General features: G+C 36.9%; 1 protein-coding gene across 1 annotated transcript in view; it reads right to left on the bottom strand.

The window, feature by feature from the left end:
• Positions 1–13,980: 13,980 nt before the first annotated feature.
• Positions 13,981–21,438, bottom strand: part of POMT2 (protein O-mannosyltransferase 2) — a 38,244-nt gene continuing 30,786 nt past the window's right edge. Inside the window, exons 19-21 of the mRNA XM_081313826.1 lie at positions 20,952–21,092; positions 20,124–20,238; positions 13,981–18,394 (exon numbers count right to left, since the gene is read on the bottom strand). Coding sequence (XP_081169952.1) covers positions 18,289–18,394; positions 20,124–20,238; positions 20,952–21,092 — 362 coding nt within the window. The 3' untranslated portion in view covers positions 13,981–18,288. The remainder of the gene's footprint in view (positions 18,395–20,123; positions 20,239–20,951; positions 21,093–21,438) is intronic.

Below are 21,438 nucleotides of genomic sequence, written 5' to 3'. Positions count from 1 at the left end.
AGTTGACAAAGAAGAAGAAAAAAAAGAGGGATTTGCTACCATCTCATCCTGAAGTCACCTCTTTCTTTACTCGGAGGCGGAGGAGCTTACAACCGAGGGAAGGCAGGAGCTGAGTCAATGACTCCCACTTGCTTTCCTCTCTTGGCCCCAGGGCAGAGGGGGACCCTAGCCCTGCTTTGCTGCTTGTGCCTACTCACGGGCCCTGAAGGAGCAGCCCCTGGATTTTCTCAGTCATCTGTGCTTCCCTCACAGCCCCCAAAGGAAGAGAGAGGAGAGGGCAAGTAAAGGGGTAGCACCTTTCTCCCTGGGTCCACTTGTCAGAGCAAATGAGGACAAGGGAGCAGGCCCCATTCTCCTTCCTTCTGTCTCTGCCCAGATGCCCTTTGCTGAACTGTCAGAAAGGGGAGCCTGCAAGAGCACTTTAAGCACTCTACAGTTAGTGGCCAGCCAGAGGGGTGGGGGGCAAGCATCACCTGGCCCTGTCTTTGCAACAGCAGGAAGGTTGGGTGTATTCAAAGGATTCGCTTCCTTCCTTCCTGTAAGGTGGGACAAAAGTAGAGGGTCATTCATTTAGCATAATTGTCATCACTGCCCTGCCCTCATTGAGAAATGAGCAGGTGAACAGTGAGCAAATGAGTTGTCCACTCTTTATACTGTCCAAGGATGAGCTGGCTCTGTGTGTCTGTGTGTCTGTGTTACATCTCTGTGAGAATGAGAGGAAGACACTAGATCTGAATGAAGGTGGTTTGATGAGAGCTTCAAAAAGAAAGAGAGGTAATCATCTCATGGCTTGACTACTGCAAGGTGCTGTATCTGGACTGCCCTTGAAGGTCATCCAAATGCTTCAATTGGCATAAACAGTGATGGGCGTGCCTCAGAATACCCGTGTGACACTTCTGCTACACAAGCTGCACTGGTTGACATTTTGCTTCTGGGTGCAATTCAAGGTACTGGCTGTTCCCCATAAAGTTACTTGAGGAACTATTGTCTCCCACAGTATTTGCCTGACCAATTTGATACTACAGAGTTATGTGCTCTATATTCCCTTGATTAAACAATGACATCTCTCTGGCTTCCAGAAACCCACCTTCTCCAGCAATGCCCACCACCTGGAATGAAATTCCTCCCCAAATTCAAATGACACACACACACACACACACACACACACCCCTCTGGTGTTTGAAAGAGTCCTGAAGACCTGGCTCCTTGCCCAGTCTTTTGGTAAGAGTGGAGCCCCTTTAGATTGCTTTCTTTGTTTCATTTTGGTTTTGTCATTTTGCCATTTTTCATCTTTTTATTTTTTGTTGCTTTTTTGTTTTAAGAAATTTAACAATTTGTAAACAGACTAGAATCACTGAGATTCAGGTGGCATATAAACATAATAAAACTATCAAAGGCACGTGATGAAAAAGGGTGTGTACATGATCAGAGTAAGAATGATTTGCAAGAGTAGAAGGCATGGAGAGAGATATTTTGAATTGTTGGTATAAATTGGATTTAATTATGTTTTCTTTTTCTATCTTATAGCTTTACATTTTGGGACTTACTATTTTTTTACTCCCTTTCCATAAGGAAAAGAATAATGCAATCAGCATTTATGTGTGTATGTATGTATGTTTAATTAATTAAAGCTGACACATTAATATATAACCTGGTGTTGTTACAAAAGTTTCCTTTGCGCTAAACCTAAATCCCAGTGAATTTCACAGATACCTTCCTGCAATTTGCATCTGTACATAAGAGGTTTATCATTGTCTGCCTCTGAGATGTTTTTTGACCTCCCAATCTAGCCTACATCCCTGATTCACCATAGAGGTCTTTTATACAGTACTAACAAGTATTAGTAGGTAAGTGGTAGATATGATTCATCTTAGCTTCTGAGCCTGGACAAAGAGAGTGGGGCCACTTGCATAAGCATCATTACACAGCACTGAGTATATTATAACAACAGCAACAATGCTGTTGCAAATGATATGTCTCAATGATTGTGTAATTATTTCAGTACAAGAACAGAGATCTGACATGGAATGCTAAGTTAGATCTATCATCACAATAATTGAGCATTGATCCTATTTAAATATGATTTCCAGTTCAAAATCTAGAAAATATGCAAACTTGCAATTATGTTTTTTTTAATAAAATCATTCCAGATTCTGAATTTTTTAGGTCCGGAAGTTAAATATACTGTTAGTGAATGAACGCTTTGGTGGGTCAGTCAAATATAATCCAGCAGTCTGTTCTTCACAGTATAAGAAAACTCCCAAGAAATTCAACCAGGTCCAAGGTATTTCAGCTGCTCTCAAGCAACTAATATATTACCGTATATCCATTTTGAACAGCCATGTTTCAAGAGGTTATGAATAATTCTCTAAATTAATTTCTTCTCTAGAATGCTTTAATTTTTAAATTAGTTTTTTCCTTTTGGTTTTTCTACATGCCATTGCATCTGAACCCTTAAAAATATTGTGAATTAAATATCCACATTATGAAATATGTCTTTAGATAAAATCAAACTTGTCATGACCTTAAAGTCATCTGTAAATAATGCTAGTTTTTGCCAATGCGCATTGGCACAGGGCAGAACTTCATAAAATATTTTAATAAGGAAATAAATTTATATAGCCTAATTCCCTAGAATTGATCCAAATATATTCCTTTAACCTGGATAACAATTTTGTGTTTATTTTACAGGTGAACTGTCCCTAAGAAATTAAAATATTTTCACAGCAATAGTTCTTTTGAATTCAAATTTGGGATTGATTTTGTGCTAAATGTCAAACCTGAGATTAATATTACTCACTTTGCTGTATTATAACTGTAATTAATTTGATTTAATTATATTTTCTATTTGTGCCAACTATGATTTACTATAGTTTATTTACTATAGGGAAAATATTGGGTGTTTTTTTTTTCAAATTCTTCCTTCAGAAGGAAGTGGGCCTGAGAAAGAGGGAGGCAAGGAAGGAGAGAGGGAGGGAGGGAGGGAAGTCCCGCCTTAGCACTTGGCCAGCAGCAGCCCTGTCATTGACTTTGCTTGTCAAAAGGTTGCAAAAGGGGATCACATGACCCTAGGATAACTGTGACCATCATAAATATGAATCAGTTACCAAGCATCCAAATATAAATCACATGACCCTGGGCATGCTGCAATGGTCATAAGTGTGAAAAATGGTCATAGGTCATTTCAGTGCAATTGCAACTTTGAACAGGTTTTTTGTTTTTGTTTTTTGGTCATCAAATTTTTGACACCTTGCTAGGTGGTACTCGAATATTGCCATATCCTAAAAGTGGTACAGTCGGTAAAAAGGTTGAAAAGCCCTGCTAAAACAGAGCACTGCAGACAAATTCTTCTATTATACTAAATAAGTGAAAGTGAGTCTAGATCAGACATGTCAAACACAAGGCCCGGGGGCCAGATCCGGCCCGCGAAGTGGTTTCATGTGGCCCGCGAAGCCATCCTGGAAACAGTGAGGGAACGGCCCCCACTGCCTTGGCCCTGGCCCAGAGACCCTCCTTTTGCCAGAGACCCTCAGATCTGTCCCACTCCTGCCCAGGCCCCCATAGGCACCCTTGATGCGAACGATGTAGAGCTGGCCACGCCCACCCAGTAGGCCATATGCATTCTAGCCACACCCACCCAGTAGGCCACGCCCACCCTGGCCATACCCACCCGGCCCCCTGAGGGCAGCCGCAATGCTGATGCGGCCCTCAGTGAAATTGAGTTTGACACCCCTGGTCTAGATGGATAAAAGGTTAGGATGCCTTATACGTAAAAGTGTCATAAAAGGACCAATTTAGGCACGTTAAATTTTATTAGAGGCAGTTCCAGGGTAGGCAAAGTAGGACATTATTAGGGAAACTGGTTGTATCTTCTAATGGACACACCCTGCTTATTAATTTGAGGGAACTGCATCATTGGGGGGTTGGGAGAACACTGCTACTTTGAGCTAGCATGGCCTGCCTCTATACCTCCTTCTCTCAATCTTTTATAAATTAATAGACATTATAAAGTATTGTGAGGGTTTTCAATATTTTTTCTACCAAATGGTTTCTGAGGCTTTGGAAGGGGTGCTGAGACGACCAGCAGATGAAATAATGGAAGATATAGATAAAATTTTTCGTGTTAATTCTTGGATTGCAAGACAAAGGAAATTACCCAGAGATGTGGTGGTTTATTTCACAAGGAGAATGATTAGAAATGAAGTTATCCAGGCCTCCTACAACATTGACTTTGTAATTGCTGGGCAAAAGGTTTTGATTTTAAAAGAGATCCCTTCAAGAATTTTAAGAAAAAGGAAGGAATTTGTTTTTTTGACACAAGAATTGAGACGACGTGATATTAAGGATAGATGGCAGATACCAGAGGGTATGGTGGTGACCTATGAAGGTACGAGGCATTGTTTTACTACGGTGATCCAGGCACGTGATTTCTACAGTAATGTTTTAAAAGCAGCCCCCATACCATTTTTGGAATCTACAAAGAAAAAAGGTGAGAGAGAGTCTCAACGATACAGAGAGAACCGGCAAGATGCTGTAGGAATAATACAGACAGATGAGAAAGGTACAGAAGTGGATCAAATTTCAGTATCATTGGAGGAGTCCAGAAATTGCAAGAGGCGTGCTGCTTCTACACGAATGACTCAAGCCTGAAGATTTAGTTGCATAACTGTGGGAGATAATAATGTAATAAGGTTCATGGGAACTGAAATTGTTAGAAGGATTAAATATTTGGGGATATACTTTTCACCCTTATAAAATAGCTATGTAATATTTTATGTTGTTTTAGTTTTAAGATGATTATGAAAATTTAATTGGGAAGATTTGTAATAGTACTTACTGATATTTTGTAGGTCATGATTTGCTATTTGATTGGTACGTATATTTAAGATGTGATGGTGCAATTTTGGGAAAAATTATAGATGATAGTTAATTTATAATATTTTTATGGTTAATAATGAAACAGGTAATAGAAAATATAAGAATGATGTGATTATATAAAAAAATTTAAGTTTGGAAAGTAAGGTATGGTATTTTAAGTAGTATAATATATCAGGAGAGGGAAAGGTTGTTTAATCTTGGTTCTAGTATGGAAATTTAAAGTCTAGTTGGAAAGCAGAGTCATTTTTAATAATTGATATAAATTGTTTTATCTGTGCTTGTTCTTATTGGGTATTATTGATATTACTGTGGTGGATATTAAATGGATCTTGAACTTAATTATGGTAGTAAGATTTTTAGTTAAAAGATAAAATTTTGAGGATATGGTAAAGATCTTAGTGCACCTGAAAGATTATTTAACAGAGAGATATTAGGGAACAATTATGGGACTAAAAAGTATTATTTTGTATTTGAATAATTGTTGATATGATATATATATGTTTGGAGTTTATTTATAAGAGTTAAAGAGTGATAGTTTAGATAGTTTAGGATTGTTTGCACAAGTTAGATTATGATTGTTTGTATTTTTATACCCTGTATTCTGCTCTGGGAAGTCGGGGTGGGGGAGGGGTAAGGGAGGGAGGGCTGGGGGAGGGCTGGGGAGGGGGAAGAGGATGGGAGGGGAGGGGGTGGGGAGGGGGTTTTCTTTTTTTTCTGTTAAAGATAAAATGTACTGTAAAACTTTTCAATAAAAAAAATATTTTTTCTACCAAAGAGAATTTTGTAAAATTTCCCTGAAATTTTGTATATTGTCAGGAACACAGCACAATGTATGGAGAGAATGTGTTATTTGCTCTTGAATTTCTTGTTAACAGGAGTGCATGATGCAAAACAAATAGCAACTCAAAGTACCTATTATATGTAGTTAGGACTACTTTTTGTTGTTGACTAAAGGTTTTTTTTTTTTAAAAAAAAGCTATGTCATTCTTGCAGGAGAAAAATACAACCTTAGCCACAAAACAAAAACTGGAAACCAGTTTTCCCAGTATCTAGACTGGCTTTCTAAGTATTAAGTAAAATTAATTCAGTGTTGTCCACTCCTTCTAATGTTTTCAATTGTTTTGAAAATTTAGCTTTGAAGTTCTCTTGTTACCTAACCAATTATAGTAGCATATCTCTGGTAACCTTGTCTTCTAAATAAATGGGTGTTCAAAAAGTAGGCAAGAGAGAATTTAGCTAATTTAAGTGAATACATTTTGAAATGCAGCAGACTTTTCCACCGGCCAGTTTGTTCCATAGATTTGTCTCTCAGATACTCCCTCTTGCTGGTCTTCAGCTGTGTATTACCCCACCAGTTATGGCCGCAAACATCCAGTCCACTTGGCACAAATATACATGAACAAGCCCAACAAACTACAGCAGCTTTATATGTGTTTCCACAAAAGCCAGACATGCCTGCTCCCCAGTATCTTAACTATGGAACAAGCTATTAGTATTTGTGTAACATTTCACATAGTGCTGGCAAATAGAAACAGAAAATTGGACAAGATCATTTACATTTCTTTTTCAGTCAGGTCCCCATACATCTTCAAAGAAGGGAAGAAGGAAGGATGTTTGAAATCTATATTGGGCAAGATCTATGTTATTACTGCGCATGTTTGTAAATACATAAATAAGCAGGCTACAATGAATTCAGGAGCTTTATTGTCTATTCCCAGAGGAATAGAATAGAATAGAATAGAATAGAATAGAATAGAATAGAATAGAATAGAATAGAATAGAATAGAATAGAATAGAATAGAATAGAATAGAATAGAATAGAATAGAATAGGATTTTATTGTCATTTTAAATGTACACTAATCATTGCAAATTTCGTTGCAAACAGCTCTCAAAGGGTGAAAGCTTAAGACCAGAATGAGAATTATCAGCTAATGTATTCATATTCATCTTTGGATTCATTGATTAAATCATACCAAATCCAGCTTTCTCCTGCTACCATGGCAAGGTTTTTGTGTGAAATCCTGTAGAGGAAATTGCCAAGGATAATCCCAAACAACACTTATCATTTCGGAAGGCTCATCTGCTGTCCTAAGCAGATTTGAAGTCTAAGCAGAAGTATCCTGAATAAAGATCTTGACCTTCTAGGACATGGGTGTCAAACTTGATCACATCACATAATGTATCATGATGTATCGTGACGTTTTTGCCTTTGCGGAACCAGGGTGGGTGTGGCCTGTGTGTGACACATCTGGCCCACCAGCAGCCAGTTTGACACCTCTGATCTAGCACAATACCTCTCAAGACTATATATTTAGAACAGTTCAAGTTAGGTAAATACACCAGTTAGCAAAGTGTGCCTCTAGATTTATAACAGCGCTATCTGGAAAAGAGTTTGGTTCAAGAACTATAGAAGCTGCTATTTCTGACAAAGTTCATAGTAGTACTCATGACATTGTCACAATTGTGGCATACAATTGGGACATGCCATTGCTGTTTTTTCGTTTGTTGTTTTTTTTTTAAAGAAGAAATTAGGCTGTGATATAGGAGAAATCTTAAGCACCCTGAAGCTCTTTCAGATTAATTGGATAGTAATAATGCAGTCTTAGATTCATCTATTTAAAAATAAATGTGTGGTTGAATTCTCTTACTTCCAGGTCATTGTAGCAATAGTATAACCTTTTCAGTTTCAGAGACCAGATACAGCACTAAGTAGCATATCAAGGTATGCACTCCAGAGATATCCCAGCTGGGATAGAGGACAGACTGTTCTTCATCCTTCAGTTCAGAGCTGTGAAATCCTTCCTATACCAATGAGCAGCTGCTTTTCAAACTGAAAACAGTTTTGTAAGCCTGGAAACTGAGAAATGGAAAGGGGAGTTCACAATCCAGATTGTGGAGCAACATTCTATAAACAATCCATTGGGAAAAAAATACTTCTTTCATTCTCCTCCTTCCTTTATCTCTTTTTATAAAGGCTTTTAATTAAGGTCTGAGGATAGGTATACTGTTATATAGTGCTTTCATATAGATAAATTCTGTTTTGCATTTTTATTATTTCAGAACTTTAAAAAGTTGGCAAAATATAAATAAATTAATAATTAACTAAATAAAAATGTCACTGCAATCGTTGTGCAGATTCCAACTTCCTGGAAACATAAATGGGAACAATGCCACTCATTTAATTTAAAGCAGAGAACCATTGAACAAGGCAAAGCAAGTATTTAATAATGGCTTTTAAACTGCATCACATCTGTTCAGAGCCCACAGTTTCTATCGTTAAGTGAAAGCTGATACTTTAAAATGTTATGTTGCTTCAGGCACTAGTGGTTCAGCTTTAAAAAAAGGAAACTAGCAGACAAAAATCAGGCTGGAAAATCTGAAATAAATATAATTATAAATATTATTTAAAAGTTTTGTGTGTTTGCGCAGCAAATTGTTTGGTTTTCACAATATTTGTTATAACTTCAGATAAGAATTGGTATAAATCTTTTCATTTTAAAATATTGTTTGCTTCTCAATGAATGAAAATCAGAAAGTTCTTATGCCCTTAAGCTTGCCCATATGGAAACTATCAAGATACATTTAGAGATTCAATAATATACCTAAAGGGCTAATTAACCAATAGAGTTTGACAGCTTCTAAATCGAGAATCTTCTCAGTCCTGAGAATCAACAAAGTCAACAGATCCAGTATAAGACTTCCAAACATGCTGTTTACCTAGACAATTTCTACTCCAAATTTTGTAATGATGAAAGCGGCTACAGTAATGATAAGAATAAAAGAGAATCAGTTAAAAAACAACCATTTATTGGCCTAATCAGGATGAAAGTTCAGTGATCTTAATAAAAACATATTCATTTTCATGTTCAAATGAAGCTTTAGCATATATATATATTTAACAGATTCAGAGTTTCAGGAATTATCTCACAGACGATATAATGTTTGAAATATTAAATGCAATTATGAGGAACTCATATGTTAAAATGCTCTCCATTTCAGTGCAACACTAGAACAATTAATCAGGAAAGATAAAATAAAGTCTCTTTCTAGTTGAGTTCAATATTTATGCGATTTACTTTGTGATCTGGATCAGAATCAGAATCCTATTCACTGCTGGAAATTAAATCCTTCTAATTATCATATCTGCTTGCAAATGATGAGGCCAAGAATGAATATTACCATATAAATGAGGGGGTTTTTTATTCAAGATTTCCAGCCAATTACCAGCCACCGCAATCTGAATCAGCCCTCCAATGTGTTCAGAATTCTTTTGATATTCCTTTCCTTTTTTTTTCTTTGCATTTAAGCTATTACAAAAATTAAATCTTTAGAACAAGCATGTCACTTGTGCTTTGCAAAGAACTGAAAGTACATTTGTTGTCCATAGATATGGCCTGTGTCACTAACTTCATCCCAGTCTCAGAAAACAGCAAATGATGTTGGCATCTGTTGCAACTTCTCAATTACTGCCTAAAGAGAAATGATTAAAAAAATATTATAAAACCATTGTTAGCTTTAAAACAGTTTTCATTTCAGGAACTTCTTTACAGACATTGTGCTCTTTTAATTTGCCCCAGTTCTGAATTGGAGCAATTAATCATTCATTAGGTAAACGATTTACCAACTGAGAATGGCTGTAGACTAGAGCTAAGCTTACTGTATATGACCAGACAAATCTCAATAGCAACAGTAGGAATACAGAATCTGGGCTGCAAATTTCTGAATGGTCACAAAAATGGAAGCAAAAGGTTGTGCAGGTTTTTGTTGTCTCCTATGGACATCTCTTTTTTTTCTTTTTTCTTTTGCAGCTCAGATAAAGTACCCACGGTGATAATGATCCAACAACGGATTGACTTTTTCAAAAGTGTGGCAGAAACTAACGATCCTTTATGATATCGTGGTATCATATCGTATTATATTGTATCATATTCCATCATATCATAATGTTGGGAAAATGAGCTAGTTAGTTATTTGATGACGCCTTTCTCCTGGAAGAGGGATGGCTGGGGATGAGATGGCAGCAGTAAGATCTTGCTTATACAGGGGTAGATATGGTGGGAATCTGGAGGCAGTCTGCTCTCAGACAAAGCAGAGAGGGTGAAAAAGCACTCATGTCTTTCACCCCCAAGGTTCAGTCTTGAGACCAGAACTCCAGATCTTCAGTGGCCCTGACCTCTGGAAACTGCTGTTATTAACTGCCAAGTCAGTTTGTAATAGTAATAATGCTGCCCTCAGCTATGATCTTATTCTGGAAAAGGTGGCCACCCTGCTATGTATGACTGAGAACTGCGTGGAACCAGATATACTGTATGGTGTTTCCCTTCAGAAATCTCCCCACTTAAGTTTTGAGTGGCTGCATTTGGGAAGCCAGGGAACTGGGATGAGGTAGCTCTGGTCATCAGGAAAGCCCTCATGACTTTAACATGCATTACACTAAAGAATCAAATGTAAAACTGTGGTTGAAGTTGGGCTCTAGGGACCAACTGCGTTTCTTGTTGGTATAATAGTTTCCCTGTCTCAATGATGCTTTTCCACGAAGCAACTGGGCTTTCTTGTTTATCTTTGAAGACATTTCGCTTCTCATCCAAGAAGCTTCTTCAGCTCTGGATGAGAAGCAAAATGTCTTCAAAGAAAAACAAGAAAGTCCAGTTGCCTCATGAAAAAGCATCTCTGGGATAACTATGACCTGGATGACTGAGAATCTCCATAGACCAGGGGTGTTCAAACTTGGCCCTTTTATGGCTTGTGGATTTCAACTCCCAGAATTCCTCAGCCAGGCAAGTCCACAAGTCATAAAAGGGCCAACTTTGAACACCCCTGCCATAGACAATAGTTTCCCTGATGCTCAGTGACATCCCTGACTTTCTTGACTCTGCTGCTGGTTGGCAGGTGGAGCCTCTAATCTGCCCTCGTGTGGCAATTCATCAGAGGCTCCCTGGTTTTTTGAAGAGCTCTCAGGGATGAAATGACAGAAGAAATGTGTGAATGCCATTGGAGGATAAGAAAAGATGGCTCCGGCTGAATACCACACACTTTTAAGAGCCTACATTAATTACTACATTGTGATGATAAAAAGGGCAAAATCTGGTTATTTTTCCACTTTTCCTGTGTCTGCAGGTAGCCAACCAGCAGTGTTATTTAAGATTATCTATTTTAGCTGATGATACTCAATTATTTATCTCAATCCTGAACTGACCAAGTAATGCTGTTGAAGCCATGTCTCAATAACTGACAGCTGTCAGAGTCTAGATTAGTAGAGAAATATTCATGCTGAACCTGGAATGGCTCTGGGTCCCCTGATTCATCCAGGAATGGGGAACAGGGGAGATATTATCAGTGTGACAATGTTTTTTTTTTACCCATCAGGTTTTCACTTTGTTTTGGCTTATATTATGTTGAATGTTGTTTTTAACTTGTAGACCTCTCAGAATGATTCTGTTGATTCGCTAATAAATCTGATTCATGTATTAATAAATAATATATATATATGCACACATAAAGAGAAAGCTCGTGTATACATGTTTCTTTTTCCTGAATAACATACTATAGACTTGAGCTTACTTCCACTGACAGAAGTATTTTTGAAATAGTTTCTGCACAAAAATATCAAAGAATTTTCCTCTTCCACAATGTATAAACCAGATGATTTGGGAAGTGTCCATTCCAAAATAGCAGGGCTTTGAATAGGCAGTTCCCCAAACAGAGAGATAGGAAGGAGACTTAGGAACACCATCTTATTTTTTGATATGTTGTATTAATTTTAGATTCATATTCCTCATTCAATCATAAGATCCATCATTTGCTGCAAATCTTTTGAGTTCTTAGTCAACATCAATTTGCAAAGAAAAGGACACATATGTTCAAATCCCCAACCAACCAAATATTTCCCAACACAACACAACTATTCCCAACCAAGTATTCCTTACAAATTTATCCATAAATACACTTTACAATCAAAGGGAGACATCAAACAATTTTATTGTAAAAATGCTTTACTCCCATCATATATTGTTATCATATTAAAAAGAACCTTTCAACTCTTGTTGTTAAATTGCCATATTTTTCATGATGCTACCTGTTATGGAATGTCTTCCCATTTACAGTACATGAAGACTCAGTGTGAACTTGTTCTAGGTATCCTCTTAAAACCCTACTTTTTACATTGCCCCTTCTTAGTTTATGTTTATATTTATATTTCCTGCTTGTCCAGTTGATTAAATGGAATGCAAGCATTATTAACTGTAGTGGAATTAAAGTCAACACATTTGGATAAGCATGTCAAAAAGTGCTAATCTATTTTTCAGTGCCAGATTCTTAGTCAACAGCAGCCATGGCAACTGACTCTGTATACAGAATCATGAACCAGTAAACTTCCTTCAACCTGCAAGTTATTAATCAGATGTTAGTGGGGGTTGCAAGAGATGCCACAATTCACGGAAGAACATGTTTTACTTTGGTTTTGAAATATATATGATCATGGATAAAATAGCTGTACAGGTAGTCCTCACCATATGACCACAGTTGGGACCAGAACTTCCATTGCTAAATGCTTGTGGTCATTAAGTGAATCCTACCTGCTTTTATCACCTGTTTGTCCTGGTTGTTAAGTGAATCATGTAATCATTAAGTGACTCTGGCTTCCCCCATTGATTTTGCTTGTTGGAAGACCTCTGAGAAGTTCACAAAAATGGTGATCACATCACTCTGAAGATGCAGCAATCATTGATTGCCAAGCACATAAGTGTGGGGATGCTGCCGTGATTATGTGAGGATGGGACATAATTGATTTTTTTTGGGCACTATCATAACTTTGAGTAGTCATTAGACTAATAGTCAAAATCAAGCACTACCTATATTGCTGTGAGCACAGAGAAATATTAGTTGTCTGAGTGCCCAGGAAAAATTTCATTTTTTCCTCCATTCATTATATAGGATCTCTTTTCTGCATGTGTAGTTTGGGGGTAGGATCAGATGGTTTCCTTTCCAGGACTAGTAGTAATTGATTAACATAGTCAGGCTACTAATAATTTCACTCATGCAAGCTGGGTGGTACCTAATGGAACCGGCTGTCAGGTCCCTGTTTATACACTACCTTGAGCTATGAAACCTCTTTAGAAAGCTGAGAAATGGAGGAATGAGTGCAGCATGCAAGGGTCTGACTTTCTTTTTTGGGGAGAGGAGATCAAACAAATTAGGCAGTTGCCTTAAAAATATATTCCTTCAATCTTGTCTTACGAGTGCAAGTGAGTTTTGTATCTGCATGTTTGGTTGGATTAATGTTTGTGTCACTGTTTCTGTTAGTATATACATTTTGAGAAACCCTCGCCTTTAAAAGCAGAAATTATTTAAATGTATAAATGCAATGGGTGGGCCCTTATATCAGGTATTATGTACACTGTGCAGGAAGGGGGATATTTTCTACTATGCCAAGAGGATTAACAATTCATTCTACTGCATGTAAGAGGTATAACTACTAAAGATATTGATCTTTCATTATGCCATGTGTCCATTATCTCTTTTCACAAGTAAGCACATTGATTTGTGCTTAGATTGTAAGCCGCCCTGAGTCTTCGGAGAAGGGTGGGATATAAATGGGATTAAAATAAATAAATAAATAAAAATAAATAAAATGTAACAACATCTTACGAGAAGTAATAGGTAGAAGGTCATTCCAGATCCAACCTAGAACTAAGGAGAAATTTCCTCATCACTGGAGCTTTTGAAGTAGACATTGGACAACCATTTGTCTGGAATGGCATAAGGTGGCTGGATTGCTAGACTAGAATGTTCCTTCCAACCCTGTTATTCTATGTTCTAACATCACTATTTCTTAAATTCCCTCAGCTTTTTTTCCATTTATTATTTAAATATATTTCACAATCAACAGGATGTAGAAGAAAAAGCACAAACTTTGCTGAATTATGGTACTACCACTGACTAAATGGATCAGGTGTTGGTGAGTAAAGCTAGATAACATAAAACGTAATACAAAAATAATTGCATCAGTGACTTCTGAATTTACAAAGAAATTCTCACATGATTCTGCATTGCATTAAACCTTTTTATCACTTACCTTTATGGAACATTCACCCACTGTTTCCAGCCGGGTCCCTCAGCTGGGTATTAGATAAATAATGAGCACACATTACTTAATTACATCAGTTATTCTTGTTTTGAACTTCTTGTTCCATGACTCTGCATGTAACTGCTTTCTGTAATATAAGCAACATAACTGATTGGTTTAAGATATGGATCTCAATAGCAACTTGGAAGATTAATACTGAAATGGGGACCACGTGGAACCCCCAAATATAAGTGTTGTTCCATCAGTACTAAATTTCAAACAGTGAAAACCAGAAATAAATCTAGTAGTGGTCCAAATTTATATCACAGGTATGCATGTGCACATTTTTTCTTAAATCAGAATAAACTGGTGGTGAGGTGGTAATACAAAAAAATAAAACAAAACAAAAAACAAAGAATGCCCCAGAAAATAGTGATTCTATGTCCAACATTAATATTCATCAGTATTAACTCAGCCTTCATCTTCATTCAAGTGAGAAAAACATTCAGAAATCAATGATGTTTGAGACAAAAAAAACTTATTTATTAAAAAAATTAAAATGTAATCTTTTTATCAATTAACCCTCTTTAAAAAAAACAGTGCCAATTCAAAGGCAGTTTTCTTATATTAATACCATGTACACTGAAGAGCAATGACATGTAGTGACTTAAACATACAGGCAGTAATCATATGCAAATTACAACCAAGCACACTAGCAACTTCAGTATTAGCAGCATCAATAAGGAAATTCATAATGTAGGTAGAGTGAGTTTTACCTACGGGCAGAGAGTGTGAAATAATAGCTTTTTTTTTCCTTAAATGGGGGATTGACCAGTTTATTTCTTATTGAAACCAGAGTCTGACTGCAAATCTTAAAACCATTTCCGTATGTGGAAAAGCCTCATTTGAATGAGCACAACCTCCTCCCACACTCCATGTTAAGATTATGCTTTTAATGGCCTCTATTTCTTCCATCTTTCCTTCTTGTGTACCTTTTAAATAGATGAAAAAGTCTAGAGAAATCAAAAGTTTATTCACTGTTTTGTAACTTCAGAGTTGACATTACTTTAATACAGATTGTATAAAGAAAGGCCTCAGGGCTCCTATCAATCAGGTGACTTTTTTCAGACATGAATTTCTTGAACAATAACCATAGGAATAAAACCCTTTTTTAAAAAAAATTGCTATCAAGAGAGGCTACTGCAGTGCCATAATGACCCCCAATGAGAATGTACAGCATTGCTGACTTCGCCTTCCTTATCCCATTTGTGGTGTCATAATTGCAGTCCCATCCTAATGTGGAAAGACAAGGACTCAAAACAAAACAAAATTATTTAGTCATGCCTTTAATCATGATAAAATGGTCTATGTTCCATTAAGACCACAAATGAGAAAAAGAGAAACAATAGGCGGAGTCATATGGTTTTAGTAACTGATAGGAAAGTGAATGATCCAAACATTGGGAAGAGCAATACCACTGATTGCTATGAAATAATAGAAATATTTTGCATAATCTTAACGGCCTACTTCAAAGGAAATTTTGCAGCCAACTCATTCTTTGATCTGCATACTTCTTTTAGTACAATATTTCAAGAGTTCTAAAGAAAAAGACTTCAAAACAATGAATGAAGCTTGTTAATTATATACAGTAAAAGAAAAAAATCAATTAAGGTAAGATTTCCAAGTACAAGAGGGCCAATAATAGATGTGTGGAAAGGCACACTATAGTAGGAACATGTATTAATGCATCCCAAGTACAAAATACTGAGCTAAGGCACATTCACTTAGAATTACTCTTTCCTACAGAAACCAAATGTTTGCAATGTGATGGTAGAAGAGTTAAGGGGGATTATCTTCATGCAGGCAAGAGGTCACCCAGTGCTAGCTTGCAATATTGGATTTTTTTTTTAATTCCATTTATATCCTGCCCTTCTCCGAAGACTCAGGGTGGCTTACAAGCTTAGCAGTAGATTTATTGACATTATGCTGTGAATGACAGCAATTAATGTCAGATCGGATATTTCTCTTTGCACAATGGAAAACTAGTCTTATTGCATCAAATTCAAAAGGAACTACTTTATACATGTTCAAAAAAAATGTTCTACGCAGTACTGCCTTTTAGCCATAGCACGTATGTGTTGAATGATCAGATTTTTCAGAACATCAGGCAAAGCTACCCTGAAGAATTATCCACTGGAGTACTGCAGAATCCAGAAGAAAAGAGTTCAGCAGCCTTGCTGAAATCCTAAATTAAATTGTTAAAATGCTATTTTGTATAATTTTAATTGATAAAAAAGGTTGCCCTCCTTTAAAAAGCCAAGTACATTCTAATCGTGTGAGCACACATACTATAAAACATGAATAGTTCAGAACCATTTTATGGGAACCTGATTTAGAAATCTAATCAAGAGTAACACATGAACACATAATAGAAAACGGTCAAGAATTTATAACAACTGTTGCTATCAAATTATCTACCTATAACCCATTGAACTGCTGCTAATGTCATGAAGTCTTCCTGTTTTGCTCCATCTGCTGATAGAAGAAACAGCAAATTCTAAGCACAGTCATCTCTACCTGCTATTTCTATTTTTCTGTTTTATTCCTGTATATCACTGAGTCTCTCATTACCAAATAAAAGATGGAGTCTTGCCATAGGAAATATACCATCTATTGCAATGATTTTTTATAATGCTCAACAAGACACATAAAAGAAACCTGTGACTTTTTATCATTATGCAAAGTAGCCTTTCTCAACTTGTTGCTTTCCAGTTGATCCAAGACTATAATATGCAGACATTATAGAGCTTGGCTGTACTTGTGCAATCCCAGTTGTAATCCAGTGTATTTGGAGGCTGTCAGATTTGGGAAGGCTGCAAATAATAAAAATTGAAACCCAACACAAGCACATTGTGACAGTAGTATTAGATTAAGCCAGACTAATAAACACAATTGCATTTCCTTTCTTTTATGGATTGGGACAACTAAATTTTACTCAACATAATCATATCATGGGGATATTAGCATTCTCCATGCCAACCAAAATAGCCAATTAATGAAGGATGGCATGGAGAATAGAATTTGGGAGGCTTCAAAGTTTCATACACATGCTAAAATGAATTACTGGAATATCTCAGTTATCTGGACATAGGTGATCAATGTAATGAAAGCTGAAGCCAAATTCATTTGAAAAAATTCTGGTGCATTGCACACTAATTGAGAGTGAAATGTTTTTAGTCAGATTATTTTTCAGTGTTTCCTTCAAATGCAGTCACAAAAACTCCCTCCTCTACGAAGAGTTTTGTTCTATTATCAAACTACTTTGAAACTAAGAAACCTTTTTCCAGATATCTTAATATAGCAAGAGGAAAAGACTTCTCAAAATAATTATGCCTTTAACAAAGAATAACCCAGTATTAGCACTTATTTTGCACAATCTACATTCATTCACGTCAGCTTTCCCTCAGGTGATGGGATAAATCGGATCAATGCCAGCACCAGCAAATGCTCTAAGCTATTATATAATCTCTGCAGCTTTGCAGCCTTCCTTGCTCAAAAGGCATCTCTGAGGAATTTAGAGATGGAGACCAAAACATAACATCTCTCCATTTAAAAAATCCTCAGAATAGTGGTGTGATGACTGGAATTTATAATTTAATAACTCTTGAATGTTCTTGGTAGTTGTAAGATTTTCTTAACTGCAACTAGTAGCTAGTGCTCAGAGACAGAAGTATTATCCAAAAATAGAAATAACTTGTTGCCTTTTGTCTTAGAAGAAAGGAATGCACAGAAACCTGTAATGCCTCAACCAGCTGAAACATTTAAGTCCAATCATTTAAGATCAAAGCAAGAAAGAGATGTCTCTTGAGGGTATATATGTGTACACACGGAGAGACAACTTCCCTTTAAAAACACTATAAATTATTGGTTCTGAACTATCCCATTTACAGAAGACCATTTTTAAAAAACACAGTTGATATTCCCTGTGTGTCATGTCACACTTGAACAGAGACAGATTGCATAATCTACATCTTTTTGAAACACATGCATCCTCAAAATCACAGATTATGACATTGCTGTATGTTGTCTTGATAAGACAGCAAGAGTGTTTAAATATTGCTTGGACGGTTCAAACGTTAAAGTAGCAGCTGACTCAAATGACTGGAGCAATGGGCCTTTCTGTCAGAAGTTCTCCCACACTGCTGCCTCCTTCTTCAATAGTTCACTGTCTCCACTCAGAAATGTTTAAGACAAAATTCTTCATAGCAGTCATCAAAGGTACAGAAATGTTTCACCACATCTATTCTTCTATTTTATTCCTCTCTTTTTTTAAAAAAAGTTGGATCTAAAACTCCCATGTTTCCAGCCATTTAAGGCCCGCCATTGAGCTGCTGGGATCAGAAGCCAGAGGTCCTGTCATCCCATAGGATAGCGGATGGAAGAGGTAAAAGCTGTGGAAAATACACACACACACACATAATTAATAAAATAAAAGCATAAGGCATCTCAGCATCCCCTAGGTTGGCCTAACTAATAGTACATAACATTTATAACATATGACAAATGTGATTTAATTGTATTGTTCAATGAATTCTGAATTAAAGAAAAAATGGCAATTGTCAAAGAAAAGCTGTTTATATTACAATATTTAGGGAATATCTCTGAGTAGTGGTAATATGATCTGGATTTGGGGAATATTACCATCAGTCTCTTGTCATAGACTGATATTGCTTGGACGGTTCAAATGTTAAAGTAGCAGCTGACTCAAATGATTGGAGCAATGGGCCTTTCTGTCAGAAGTTCTCCCACACTGCTGCCTCCTTCTTCAATAGTTCACTGTTTCCACTCAGAAATGTTTAAGAGAAAATTCTTCATAGCAATCATCAAAGGTACAGAAATGTTTCACCACATCTATTCTTCTATTTTATTCCTTTCTTTTTAAAAAAATTTGGATCTAAAACTCCCATGTTTCCAGCCATTTAAGGTCCGCCATAGAGCTGCTGGAATCACTCCTTGTTGGTGTTGCACCCTCTATGGGAAGATAGTATCTATTTACAGTCTAATGGACACGGTTTTCATGGGAGTTTGGAATTGTTCCTGGAGCTCTGGAACCTGCTTAATCTCCACTTGGGACAAGAGAGTGGCAATGGCCTTAGATCTTATTGCATCTATGTAGACTCTCTAGGCACATGGATCATGCAGGGTCCCTTGGTTTCTTGAGGAACATAGAAGATGAAATGGCATAGGAGATGCCTTAGAGTGCTGTTGGAAGAAAATGAAGAGTGAACCCAATCAAACATGGGTAAGAGTTTTCCTTGAGAAGTACCTAGGGACATTAAAGGCAGAAAAGGTAGCTTTTCTTCACTCTTATTATATCTGCAGAGAGCTGGCTGGTGGCTCTTTTAAGATAACCCAGTCCCAGTCTCCTGGATTCCCACCTGGAGAATGTTTACAGGCTGCTGTAAGTTCTGTTCTAAGTCTCTATCTCATAAAGTTACTCAGATTCACTCGGAGTTGGAATATGATTGGACAGATCCTATGAGCTGCAATTATCTGGGAAGAATTTGAATCTGTTGCTCTAATGAAGTGAACAAGGTCCTTTAAACTGAGCTGTCAGTTCAGTCATCTGTGTTTTAGAGCCACTGGGATTGGCCCACCCCGCCTGTGCTGGCAGAGGAGACATGCTTGCAGGCCCCATCGGTCTGGTGGAATCCAGAAAAAGGGCCTTCGCTGCCATTGTACCTGTCCTCTGGAACATCTTGCCCTGCCCCCAGAGTAAGATTGGCTCCAAGCCGTCAGACCTTCCGTAAGAGCCTAAGGACCTGGCTCTGCCAGTTAGCTTGGGGCATCAATGGGGGAACATCACAGTGGATGTGGTTGATCAATTAACAACAAATCCCACCTCCCCTCTCCATCCTGCTCCCCTCCTCCCCATTTTGAATTGGGGTGCAGTGTTTGCTTTTGTATTAATTTATGTTTTTAATTTACACTATTTTTATCTATTATGATTGTAAACTGTCCAGAGTTATCCTAAGGTAAGATGGGCAGCCAACAAGTTTTATAAATAAATAAAATAAATGTTCTTCCTGGTTGATTAAGTTTCCTGGGAAGTGACGTGTGGTTAGAGATTCAGGCAATTAATTAAATATATTTTTGAACAGCTCAAGAACTAATTCTCACCTATACATACTGAGCATGACCAACACTGCTATTCCGTAGTTATAAATCTTCTTAGCTTGGATGCTGGTTGATAAAAACCAAGCACAAAATTTCAGGAATACATCCCACACAATCCCTGAGGAAAAGAACAACAAATTAAATTTGATTTGTGATTAAATTAATGCAGTTTATATGACAGCCATTCATGCATTTAATCGGTTTTCCCCTTCTCATTAGAAATCACAACTTGGTAGCAATTTCTGGAAGATTTATATGGGGAAATAAAAATCTGTGGAAAAGAACATGAAGGCCTCAGGCAGGGAATTTGGGGGCAAGTGATGGATAAGTGATGGGCAAGATGTAACAAGGCTTTAAAAAGAAGTACCTGTAGTGTTTGATATCCTGAGATAAAAATGAGAATATTCAGAACTGAGCTTTTAACAATATTCTTAACCAATACACCTAGAAAGCATTGTAAAAATAAAGTATTTCTGCAACACACTTGAGGGCAAATTGTTTTAGAATCTTTATCAAACTCCTATTTGAAACAGTTCCTAATCATTCTAATGATCATTCTAATATCCACATTATCAATACAGAAATGATGAAAATAGGACGGTAGATTGCAGAGGGCTATTGAATAACTGCTGGTATTTTGTATCCTAATTTCCTAAATTCTAGGTTACAATGGTCTCAATGTTGATAAAGAAGTTGTTTCCTGAGAACCTTTTCAAAACATACAATGTGTTAAGGTAAATAGCGTCATCACTTACACTCACACTTTTGAAGACTCCCTGTAACCTGATTACCATATTTAATTCCTGATATATGAAGATTTATAAATCTTACCTGTCAACATGATGGAGAAAAGCATGGCAGGGAAGTAATGATGGAAATAGAGCACTCTGCCCATCATGAAGAAAGGAAAATAATGGAGAAACCATCCCAGGATAATCCTTCCTCCACCATGTAGCAAAACTCGAGCAAGCTCTGTAATATATGCATATACCTAAGGATGTTTTCACTGACATTTATTTAATCTCAAAGCTGTATACAGTACAAGCACTGGATCCTTTGAAACATCATAAAAAGATCTAATCCTAGGGACTGTGTAAATATTAAATGCCATAGATTTGCCACATTAAGGGTTCATTGGACAGAATTACCACTGACGCTTCCTGTGTGGAAAGCTTTCAAAAAAACAAAAGAGACTACACACTATTAATAATCAGATATATTTCCTTTATGCATAATAGAAAACATTACAGCACCAAGCTAGGTAAAGAAAGCCACTGGAATACTAACAACCATTATGAATAAGTAGACCAAAGAGCAT

This window comes from Vipera berus (genome assembly GCF_964194415.1).
Source record: "Vipera berus genome assembly, chromosome: 1".
In the NCBI taxonomy this organism is placed as follows: domain Eukaryota; kingdom Metazoa; phylum Chordata; class Lepidosauria; order Squamata; family Viperidae; genus Vipera; species Vipera berus.
Note: the sequence above shows the minus strand (reverse complement) of the source record. Positions and strands in the feature narration are given on the sequence as shown.